This window comes from Nicotiana attenuata, chromosome 11 (genome assembly GCF_001879085.1).
Source record: "Nicotiana attenuata strain UT chromosome 11, NIATTr2, whole genome shotgun sequence".
NCBI classification, from domain to species: domain Eukaryota; kingdom Viridiplantae; phylum Streptophyta; class Magnoliopsida; order Solanales; family Solanaceae; genus Nicotiana; species Nicotiana attenuata.
In genome coordinates this window covers 12954794-12967595 of record NC_031999.1, presented here as the reverse complement: position 1 = coordinate 12967595, position 12802 = coordinate 12954794, and the positions used below count along the sequence as shown (strand labels likewise).

At 36.3% G+C, this 12802-nt stretch overlaps 1 protein-coding gene across 1 annotated transcript; it reads left to right on the top strand.

Annotated features, from left to right (window-relative positions):
* Window positions 238–12537, top strand: LOC109234140 (nuclear pore complex protein NUP1). Its single transcript, XM_019400002.1, has 8 exons — window positions 238–550; window positions 5250–5308; window positions 8914–9080; window positions 9453–9777; window positions 10060–10347; window positions 10445–10525; window positions 10786–11487; window positions 11719–12537. The coding sequence occupies exons 1-8, from the start codon at window positions 274–276 to the stop codon at window positions 12241–12243; spliced, it is 2424 nt and encodes an 807-aa protein (XP_019255547.1). The 5' UTR covers window positions 238–273; the 3' UTR covers window positions 12244–12537.

The window sequence follows — 12802 nt, the reverse complement described above, 5'->3', positions numbered from 1 at the left end:
AGGCCAAGTTGAGCAGGTAATTAAGACCACGAATAGTTTAAGGCTGTAAATAATAATATGTGTCAGTTTAGGGGAGTTTTAAGGTATTTTACCTATTTATTTCTATCTGAGCTGACCCTAAAAAAAGGACCAAAGTATAGCTATTTGAAGAGTTAGGGACCAAACCGTTAATTACCTCAAACCGTAAACATAAAAAATAGAGTACCATTATATAATCCCTCTGTTTTTTTTTGGCTGAGTGTTTCGTTGAGGTACCATAGTAGAAGAGAGACAATGGAGTTCAATACGACGCCGTCATACGGTAACAGAGCCAGCGAGAGAGGCGCAGGAGGGAAGTTCAAGAAACCGGCGGCGAGGAAACCTCCGGCAACTCCTTACGACCGTCCACAACTGAACCAAACCGGTGGTCGGACCGGCTGGTTATCGAAACTAGTTGATCCGGCTTACCGTATTATCTCCGGAAGTGCCACCAGAATCCTCTCGTCGTTCATCTCCAATGCCATTGCCTCCACTCCTCCTCCTCCTCCTGAAGAAATTCACGGTGACTTAGGTATGCGATTCTGTACTTTTATCGAACATGTTATGTGCAATATTACTATATTAGGGTTTCTAAGAATTTGTCTTTGTTATGGTTTTTTTTTTTTTTGGTAATTGTGTTGAATTATGTTGGTCTTTTGGTGAATTAAAGTTGCAAGAATTAACCTTTTTGGTTATTCTAGTTTCACCTGATCCGTTGTGGAATGTAACTCTAGTAGCTATGTAGTTATATGCAATATTACAAGAATTTGTCTTTGTTATGTTTTTGTTGTTATTTCTGATGGAATATGTTGGTATTTGGTGAATTAGGTTTGCAAGCATTAACCTTTTTGGTTATCTTAGTTACGCTTGATCTGTTATGGAGTGCAACTATAGTGGGTATGATATTTGTACTTTTGTTGTGTATCGAACATGCTATGTGCAACATAGGGTTTCCAAGAATGTATCTTTGTTATGTTTTTGGTAATGGTGATGAAATATGTTGGTCTCATGGTGAATTGGTGTTGCAAAAACTTTTTGGTTATTTTGCTGCAATTGGTAAACTAGGGAGCAAGTTTTACCTTTATGGTTACTCTGCTGGAATTTGAGTTTTTAATCTCAATTTGTTACAACTTTCTTCAATGTAACTATAGTAATTTTTTACTTACCTGTGTTGGAACAGATTTTGTTGGTAAAAGTAGGTTTATTGAATAAATTGCAATTTCTCTCTCTGGTTGTGTGTCCCCTTTTTTTTTGGGGGGGGGGGGGGGAGGGTCGGGGAGAGGGTGTTGTTGTTTAGGTGTAAACTTTAGTTTTTTGCATCTCCCATGTCATTATGACCTTGCATGAAACCTGGTGATTTCCAGTTTTGGCCTTCGTGAATCTTTAGCTTAATTTAGTTTAATGGTAACTGTTGATGAATTGTAATAGCGTTGTAGTTTTGTTTAGTTGAAATCATAAAAGCTGGCAGAAGTTTAACTTGTCTGGGCCGGGGAATGATACTTGCTACTTGGCTCGAATGAACGCCACATGTAGCGCATAGTCATTACCTAATACCTATTGTGATCACAATTTTTTCTATGGCTTGTTACAAAAAGTAGCACCGAGCATGGGAGAAAGGAGGTTTTGGCTGGTTACTTTCTTAAAATGATTGTTAAATAGCAAAGAAGGAATCTCATTGCATGAGAATGTGACCGTTTTCTTTTCGGTAATGGTGGTATCATTTTACTGCCGTTACCAAAAGAAATATACACTGCAAGTTTAGTCAGCTTAAGAAGTGTGAATTTGAGGTGAGATTAGACGGGATTGTTGGGCCTAAATGCTAACAATTCGAGTTTCTTGGCTTGGTATCCCAGTAGGATTGCATGATGGATGAAGATGTTACAGATAGAATAAAAACTAGATGGTTGAAATGGGAAGTGCGACTTGAGTGTTATGTGATAGAAGGATGTCCACTAAAGTAAAAGGCAAGTTTTATAAAACACTCTTAAGACCAACAATGTTAAATAAATGGCTGCTAAAGTCAAACGCATCCACCAGATGAGTGTTGCAGAGACGTGGTACTAAGTTGGATGTTCAGTCATACAAGATGAGACAAAATAAAGAATTATCACATTTAATAGAAGGTACATGTAGCACACATCGAGGATAAAATGAGAAAAAGTTGCTTGAGATAATTTGGTCATGTCCTTAGTTGACCTCCAGATGCATCGATCCATAGGTGTGAAACCATAGTCAATTAAGGTGTTAATAAAGGACGAGATATCTAAAATCACATGAAAGTTGTCTCGAAAGACATTCAATCTCTTGGAATCATGCAATTTTAGCAAAAAGTAAGGCATAATGGAAGGAAAGATTATATAGGTGATATACTAATTAGTTAGAAACATTTTTATTCATGTTAGTACCTTTACTTTAGGTCTTATAATTTCTAAGTTTTTTTAGTTTGTTCAAAGATTTATATAGTACTGGAAGCTATAGAAACCTCTATTACTTTCTATTCATAAAAATATAATACTAGTCTGAGATGAGCTCAAATGAAGTGACATGGTCAATGAGGATTCATATAGCCGATCTTAATGTGTTTGAGATTGGGAATTAGATGTCGTCGTTGTTGTCTTGGTTAGGCTGTGCCACCTCGAAAAACCACTTATAGCTTGTTGCAACCTACAATTATAGGTGTTGGGTAATCCAGACCTCTTAAGGTTGACGTAAACAGGCTCACAGTTACCGTTAGTGTTGTAACGGTAATTTGAGCCTTAGACATGAAGGTGACATAGTTTTCACTTTGACCAAACAAACTTTTGGTGCTTTTAAATACTATGTTACTCGGACTCTTCAAAAATGTTGTTGGGTGCGTGTCGGATCCTCCAAATTTAGTGCATTTTTGGAGGATCCTACACGGGTGCGGCAACAAGTTTGGAGAGTCCGAGCAACATAGTTTAAATAGCCTCTACTTTGAAGTGTTGGTTGTGAGAATTTTTTTTTTCAATGGCCAACCTATTTTTGATTTGTCCCAAGAATGTAGTAAGAACTATTATAAAATTCGTTTGGTTGCCACTGTGAGGTTTCCTCTTCTCTTATCTCTTCCATCTAGAAAAGGGAGATAAAAATTTGCAAGGAGCTAGCCCCCAGGTCTTTGGTCTAGTGGTAAGAGGACAACGTGTAATGTGTGGATTAGGCGCACATCACAAGTTTGAACCCTATTGTAAATATAAGCCTAGCATTTTAGTGGAAAAAGGTAGAGGGACGTACCAACGAGGAATCGTGACAATTCTAGTTGCAGTAATGTTGATTATTTATTCGGCGTTATCCATCGTGTTTCAAACCTTGTGCTAGTTGCCCTCTGGATTTCTCGGCTATGAAAAACATTACAAGGGGCCAATGGGAATATTTTCCTCATTTCTAGTTACCTTGCTCTCTTTTTTTTTGTGGTTTTTTCGTCAGACCAAACATGAAAGAGAAACTATTACCATTCACTTTTGTTCCCTTCCCTGTTATGTGTTAAGATAATTGTTTGGGTTTATAACGAGATAGAGTAAGCTAGAGTTCAACATGTTTGGCAAATGGTTTGAATTTGCTATTTGAGGTCAATCAAGGCTTTGTAGATTTTTCTGTTCTTGGTCTTTGTACATGCAAGCATCTTGATTGCGGAACTCCTGGCGCCGCTTTTACTTTGGTCTTTTTTGTTCCTTGTTCTTTAAGTTCTAGTTGGACTAATTCTCACATTCCTCATCGTAGTTAACATTTGTGACCATCTCTGTTTCAATTTACATGACTCGCTTTCCATTTTTGGGATGTCCCGAAATGTTTATGCTCATTCTATTTTATTAACTTCCACGACTTCAAAATTTGAAATCTTTAAATATTTGTTTTTTCTTGAATTAGTTTTTATCTTTATTTTCAATATTTTCTTCCATTATCATTAATTCAATGTAAATCTTCATGTCTTTGTCATGTTAAATACCATCATGTTAAATGGGACCAAAGGAGTGTTGCTATTGCGTTCGTGGAAGTTGGTGTTTAAAAGTGATTTTGCTTTTAGTTCCTTGATTATTGGGCCTATAGCATAGGTCTCGTGGATATCAAATCTTCCATGCGGTCCTTCTGCTATACCGCGTTAGCAACGTCTTTCTAATTTTTCCTTTGAAAAGAATCAAACAGCATTAAGCAACTTCTACTTTGTTGTCTCCATAGGTTTTCTGAGTACTTATTAATAAATGAATGGCTTTGGCACACTGAAAATACGTGACATTACCAAAATAAAAGGGACTAAGTATAAATAGTACTCCCTCTGTCCCATTTTATATGAACACGCTAGTATTTCGAGCCAAACAGTTTTTTCTTTAACTACGATTTTCTTAAACCCTTTTTAAATATTTTGAATTATTAACTACGCTGACTTATACTCATCAATTCTTTTTATGTAACTTTACTTCTTTCTTAGTCTGTTCCTAAAAGAATGACATCTTTCTAAATTTGCAAAGAATTTAATTGACACTTCCATATTACCCTTAATGATAATCTTTTATAGCAACACAAATGTTGTGGCATGTCTAAGACCACAAATCTCAAAAACTTTATAGCCATACAAATATTATAGCCTAGTTAAATTGGATCACATTAATTGAAACAGAGGAAGTAGTACTTTTCATGTAGTTCTCAAATAAATATGTAAATTTTAATTTTGAAAACTTGAAGAATTCATGTCCAAATTCACATTGAAAATTAAGTGTTTTTGACCCTCTTACGGCGAAATCCTTCACATAAATTTGGATAGAGGTAGCAGGAGTAAAGATTATAAAACAACCATGTCGTTGAAGACCAGCAGTAAATGAACTTGCACATTGTGACGCTGCATGAGATTAATAAATGTATGATCATAAGTATGTGGGGTATATTTTCTACTCGTACGGGATACTCTCTTTATCCCATATTATCTGATGTAGCTTGAACGGCAAAATGTTACTTGAGATATTTTTGATTTGTGTGTTATGTTAGTAAGTTCTGAAAAAAGCGAATAGTCGATGTTATGGGAAATGTCGCGTCACTTTTTTTTAAGAGGATCTTTTAAATAGTTATGAATTTTGAAAAAAAGGGAACTTTTACTTGGAATTGTACTTAAGAAACTCATTATCTTTTAATAGCTTGCAGAAGGTATATCATTAAACTTATTATCTTTTAATTTGTTTTTTCTGTTTGATCGGCGATCTTACAAAAACTATTTGGGACAGGTAAAGAAGATCCTGCAACAACACAAGATTTAGGGAATGACGAGAAATGTACTCCAAGTGTAAGCTTTGCCAACTTTGACTCATTTTGCTTTGTTAATTTCTTTCTGTTATCTCTTCATTTTATGGGCAAGCATGTGAAGATGAGGATGTTCCTCTATTAGTATGTCGGCATTCTTACTACATGAGACAAAGGGGCACGAAATGTAATTGAACACGTAAATTATCTAACACTTAGTTTTGATGGCCATTAACTGTTGGACAAGAATAGAATTTGGAGGCAGAGGTGACTTTGAAAATTTGAAGACAAGGGTTACATAATAATATTTCTCTGCTGAAGTCATTGTTATGCACTAACTCTTACTTGCTGAATGCTGATGCATTAGTTTTTAGAAAAAACAGCTGGCAATTTTCCATCCTGATCAGATACTCCAGGAAAAGTAGCCTACCAAATAAACATGGTAAAGAGTGTATGCTCTTTAGGCTATGAGAATCACAAAGTTGATCACTATTTACTTGGACACAGTTGACTGGTTTGAAGTTAGAAGCCAATTTGACCTGTATATTATCTTTGGTACACTAAGAAAATATCAAATTACTGGTTAGAATTTTATCTAGGAATCGATAAGAAACCTGAGCTGTATCATATCATGATTATGATTTAAACAAAAATTCAAATAAATAGTTAAAATTTTTCTAGGGAGTTAGGGAGGAACCAGTATCATAACATGATTATTATTTTAATTTTTAAATTTTGTGTATACTCTTTGTTTTTGTTTGTTTGTTTGTTTGTTGTGTTTTGTCAAACTTCTGTGTTTCTTAATAGAAAGTGTTAAGAGGACAGTGAGGGCTTATATTATGTTAGTGGTGTTAGACAAAAGCAATGCTACAATAGTTTTATATGTAAAGTTCATCTTAATAAAGAGAAGTGCAAAGTTTATTTTGTTCTGGGCATATCAAAATCACACTGAAATAAGCTCTTACTAGTTTGTATTCAAGAAAATATTTAATCAATCATAAAACGTTACCATTCTCAAAAAAGAAAATATTTAATCATATATATTATTGTGAATCTGTATTCTTAACAGAAACAACTTTTCATCTGTTGAGTATGTAAAATACTTCATACCGTCCTAGAAAAGAAATCATTTCATAAACTTGTACCGAGGTATTATGAATTATAAAATGCTTTTGAGTTAAACTTTAGAAACGGCTCTACAATTTACTGATTAAAATTATCATGACCTACTTGTGAGTTCATCGTAAAGCTTAAATATGGCAAGAAACTTGGAGAATGAATAGCTTTTAGGTAACTTAGTGGGCGTTTGGACATAAGAATTGTAAAATTCCGAAAAAAGTGAAATTTTATTTCAAGTGAAAATGGTATTTGAAAATTAGAATTTTGTTTGGACATGAATATAATTTTGGATTGTTTTTGAATTTTTGTGAAGGATCTTAGTGAAAATTTTGAATAGCAACTTTTAGGAGTTTTTCAAATTCTTGAAAAATTCCAAAATTCATGCTCAAGTGAAAATTGCAAATTTTATGGCCAAACACTTATTTCGAAAAAAGTGAAAATTTTTCAAAAAAAAGTGATTTTTTTCAAAAAACAGTGAATTTTTTTTCATGGGGCTCTAACTTTGAGGGTATTTGGATTGGGTTAAAAGCTGGTTTTATCTTGTTTTGGTGTTTGGTAAACACGAGAAGTGCTTTTAAGCTAAAATAAGCCATAAGCTGGGTACCCCCAACTTATGGGTTTTCAACGTAAAGTCTTTTTGTTTGACCAAGTAATTTGTTTTGCTATCCCTTACATTTTCTTATAATCCTAGAATACCCCTAATTCCACTCTATTTCTTTTCCATTTACGTGCCCAAAAATGTGATTCGGCTGCTTTTGTCTTTAGTTTCCCATTTGCCTTTTTCCTCTTTGCTGGCATTTAGCAAAGTCATTAGTAGCTGGAGTTCAAGAACAGAAAAAAATTATCAACAGATGATTCTCTCTTTTAACGAAGTTATTCATGCCTACGTATAAGTGAGAATATTTTCTTGACACTTTTTTTTTCCTCTATTGTAATAATTTTTTTGGCATATTATGTTCGAAACCTTCTATATATGCTTTTCTGATAAATCCTTCAAAGAAACTACGATATTTGTCCCTAAATACTTTGCAGCAATCGTAGCTGAAATCAATATCCAAAAAGGGCAGCCCGATGCACTAAGCTCCCGCTATGCACGGGGTCCGCGGAAGGGCCGGACCGTCTATTGTACACAGCCTTACCCTGCATTTCTGCAAGAGGCCGTTTATACTTATACAGTAATAAAAAAAGAAAAAAAGGCTTCTGCCGAATTTTGTTCTCTGAAGTCAATTTATCCCTTTTGCCTATTAAAAAGAGGTAGGTCTAATGGAATCTGATGAGATTTCATGAAGGTGCAAAAATAATGTTCCGGTCCGAAAGTCAAAGTAGGCCAAATATTGTTTCTTTTATGATTAAAGGTTGTCTGTGGCCATGGTACCACTAATTCTAGGCATGTTACTCTCTACTCCATTTTCCTTTTTGTTTTGCACAGAGCTTAAATAACGAAAGCTTGAATAGGTTAGTATGCAAGCTTTTGGCAGTATGTGTTTGAAAATCGTTGCAGTGTTGCTTCATCAAAAAGAAAAATTGTTGCAGTATATTTGAAACCCCGAAGTACTTTGTTGAGAAGATACAGTTCCAGACCCAAATAACATTATGGTTTAAGTATGTCATATTCTATGCCACTTTTTAGGTAAATTTAGACTTACAAAAATTGTTGATAGAAGTAAAGATTGAATTTGTAACTAAGAGGTTTAGTTTGAGGTGGAGGAATAATTTTGCCATTATAGTCACAAAACAATGCTCTGGATCAGTGTCAGATGTCATACTATGAACTGTAACAGTTTTAAGGCTTTTAAGGAATTTTTGCAAGTAAAAATTGGGCTAGTGGTAAGGAAGCAAGAAATCTCTTTGCTTCGATTTTGGAAGAGGATATTAAATGGAAATAGGGAACTAATGAAATAAAAAAGAGGGTTATTGAGTTAACAGGGTTGGTTACCAACCTTAAGTGTGATAGTGAACAATAAGGGAAAACCGGGGAATTGTATTCTCAGGGTTAGGAGCATGTAGTGTTTTGTGAAGGCTACTTGTAATGTGTTTTGTGAGAATAGTTATTTCTTTTTTGAAACTCGTGAAAGTTGCATAAAGTTGATTGGAAACAGCCTCTCTAACCTCAAGGTAGGGGTAAGGTCTGCGTACACACTACCCTCCCCAGACCCCACTCGTGAGATTATACTGGGTTTGTTGTTGTGAAAGTTGCATAAATAATATTTGTCAGTGGCGTGTCTAAATTTTTCGGTTCCCATGAATGGATCATGTCATATTATAATTTTGATATTATTTTTTAATACCAATAGAGAAGGGACTGAAACACATTTTTACTGGAGTAAAAAGGTTGCTAGGTCAAGTATGTGAGGAGGAGTGGATGTTTAATTCTGTGGTCTTACTAGAAATTGTTGTGGTGAAAGGAAAGTTATCCCCACCCCCCAACCAAAAAAAAAAAAAAAAGAGAGAAGGAACTGAATTTTTATATGTAAGATTGTTTCTACTAAAAAGAATTTCTTCAAAGTGTTGGATGTTATGTTTATGCAGTATGTGATATCCAGATCTTCTGAATGGGAGGAAGAGGATCAAAGAAGGGGAAAATTGAATGGGATCTCTGAAGCAGAGAAGCAGGAAGAAGAGAAATCACAGAATTCCTCTGATAAATCTGAGATTTCCAGAATTGAGCGGCTCATGCAGGGGAAATCATTTTCGAGGTAGCATATCATTCTTCACGCCTGTGTTTTTTTCTATCATGTTGTTGCAGTGCTACCTCATTATACCTCATTAGTGAGAGTTAGGAACCAATGCCTGCTTCTTGTGAAAAATGCATGCACCTTTAAAATTGCTTATTTTCCTCGTAGCCCATGTTGGTTTGAGAATGCAGTTCTTTATAATTGCTGGGAACTGAGCTTCTGACATTATCACCCTTTTTTCTTTTTGGTGATCCTCCAATGCTTTGCACGTCCAGACTTGATGCTGGATTCCTATGTCTTGTGTACATTCAGGAAACTCTTTTCACCATGTATATCGTTTGAATTTTGTCAGTTAAACCTTCTTATTCAAAAGCAGTCTTTCACTATATGCAGAGATGAAATAATGCGTTTGACAGAGATATTAAACTCGAGGGTTATTGATGACCAAGAAAAGAAAACTAGCAAAACAGCTGAAGGGGACGTTGGAAGGTTTCATTTAACAAACGAGACACCTAGAAGACCATATCACAAGAAACAGGATGAAACAGAGTTCGCTATGCCAGGAACTTCAACACTTCTTCCCCAAACAAATTTTGCTATGCCAGGAACTTCAACACCTCTTCCTCAAATTAATTTTGCTACGCCAGGTGCTTCAACACCTCTTCCCCAAGCAAATTTTGCTATGCCAGGAACTTCAACGCCTCTTCCCCAAACAAATGTGAGTTAATTATCATTATCAACCCGTCTGTCATTACCACACGTTTGTTTTGTGAAATGTCCATGATAATAGTACTTTAGCGTGTTGAACCTCATCTCGAGAGATGGTCTCAAATGAAGCCTTAACAGGTGAAAAGTGCACTAGCGAATAAAGTCTGGAATAGCTCCGAAGTAACAAATGGAAATAATTATTTCATGAAATTACCCAAATTGATGCAGTCTTCTTTCGGAGTTTTGGTGTTGATACTAGGATGTATTTATCAAATATAGTCCACTACTGCAGGTACAAGATGAAGTTGGCGCTTCACCCATTGATATTGCAAGAGCTTACATGGGAAGTCGTAGGTTGGAAAAAGGATATGATTCTTGCAGTCTTGTATCCAAGGGAGAACAAGTTCCACAAAACAGGTTTCATCCGCCACCTTCGCTTAAGTCATCGACTTGTTGGCCGGCTGCCATACTGCAAGATCAGCAGTGTCATATTACTCCACAGAGTCAGAGAGGATATGGGCTTGTTGAGTTTCCGAGGACCCCGTACTCTAGAACTTCATTGCCGAAATCCAGAGATAGGGTTTGTATTGTGACAAAATTTAGCTGTGTTTCAAGCATACTATACTTTTGTTAATCCAGGAATATTTATTCTTGTTGCACTTACATTTTGTGAGCAGACTCAGTCGCAGGCTGGTAGCAGGTGGCCAGATCTCTCAGCGAAAACCTTCCAACAATCTCAATCATCAATCTACAGCCAGGTATATGTTCGTCTTAGCAAGTCTAAAATTTATTCAATGACAAAATTCCTGTCTATCAAAGCAACTTCTTATTTGAAGTTTCCTGTACTGATCTAACGGTTTTTAGCAACTTCTTATTTGAAGTTTCCTCTACTGATTCGATGGTTTTTGCATGTTTATAAGATTTTCTGTGATCATTAATCTTTATTGTAATCTAATTAGAATACTTTCAAGCAGCAGTTGGGATCTTTCTGAATGTTCTCATGCTATAAAAATTTCAGGAGAAGACTAGGAGTGATTTACCTCATCTAAGCTATGGATCTGCGGGACCCATTCGGCGTATACGGAATAAATTTGGATCAGAATCTCGTCCTCAGAGATCCATATTCCTGAATCCCAGAAATGCTTCTTCACCTTTAGGAAAAATTGGTGCTTCTGAAGTTTTCTCGCCTGCTTCTAGGAAGAACTTGGAAGTTGGTCAACCTAGTGGTGTTGAGAAGGACCAATCAGTGGAGCATAGAGCAGGCAGGTCTGAAGAAGCAATGCCGCTCAATGAGACTGTAAGAAAAATATTAGAGCAACTTGATAGACACAAGCCCACTCCTGCAGAAAAGGAAGCTGAATTGAAGCTGGCCAGCGAATGGAAGAAATATCCCCGCAATGAAATCTCTGATTCCACACCAAATGGTAAAACAAAATCATCACATTTTGGAGAATATGGTATGCGTAGGAACAATGGGCTGGCAGCTTCCCGATTGTCCAAGGATGGAGATATTGGCACAGTCAATCACGTGGAAATATCTCAGGAGCAAACTGTGCGTGAAGCTGACGCTGCTGCGGATGCTAGTGCTAAAGCTTCTAGCATAGCTGGTGTATTTGTTGCGACGACTGGAGCTGATACAGTGCCTTCATTCACTTTTAAGGGTGCTGATTCCCAAGTTAAAAATTTCTTTTCTGGTTCTCGCACTCCAAGTTTGGACCAGGTACTTAATTGTTATTGAAAGTTACCTTTAAAAATGACATTATTTTGCACCTTCCTGCCATTCTTGAGTTTGTTAAAAAAGACAACCCTTTCTTTACAGAGTTAAAACATTAAATTTATGTATTTGGAAATGGAGGGTGCAAGAGTTAGAAACCATCAGAGGATGTTGATTTTAAGCGTCGCTAATTATTTTACAGAATCACCGCTTTAACATGGTATGTCTATGCTTCAGGACTCTGCAGGCAAGAAAGATAAAGGTACTGATGAAGGAAAAAAAGATAAAGGTACTACCCCCGGGTGGCCTTTTCATAATCAAAGTAATGGGCAGAACGCCACAACGTTATCCAACTCCACGGGTTTTGAGCTACCAAGAAATGCTGCTGGACAGACCTCCGGGACAAAACCTACTTTGCCATCCATTTCTATTAATAAGCGGAATCCTAGAAATGCAACGTTCCCTGACAATGGGTTTGGATTCACTTTTCCAGTAGCTGCATCATCTGGTGCACTTTCAGAACCACCAACACCATCCATCATGCCATCGTCCTCAGCCAGTGTCCTCTCTCAGCCCACGGATGCATCCACTGTTCCAGTATACAGCTTTGGCACGGGGAAATCAGCTGAACGCTTGGTCTTCTCTTTTCCCTCTACGAGCAATGCGTCTGTCCCTGTGGATGCTTCAGATCTAAAGTTTAGCTTTGGAGCAGACAGGAGATCAAGACTATCTTTCGGTGCAGTAGGAAAAGCAACATGCTAGGTGAAACTTGGTAATACACTAGCTCCAGGATCCACCCCATGATGGGAGACTTGTTTCATAATTTTTTTTTGTATTCTCACCTACATTTAGGATCTTGATACTTGTTTTTGCCACAGCTTTCATTTTATAGGATGGATGAATACCTGATATTAAAAGTTTCAGTGAACATATTATTGCAGATTGACTGATGGTGAGTTGCAACTTGCAAGCTCTAAGTCCCATTTTAATAAACATATAATTGGGGATAGATTTGATTATGGTTGTCTTCTAATACATCCGAGGTTATTGCGTTGAGTGCTGGTGCATTTACTTTATGACAGCTGAATTGGTCCTTTATAGTACTTTCTGCAATTTTTGCTCATTACATGTGGGAAGTTGTTGATCCTTGTGTTGATGATCGATTTAAGACTTGGCCAAATAGATTGACGAGTCCAGTGGCATGGAAGAAGTAAAAAAGATAAGAAAATTGGAAAATTTGTATGCTATAATTGACTTATCCACTATATTTATATTAAATAGATACACTTAAAATAATTATAATACATTCTACACTTAGACC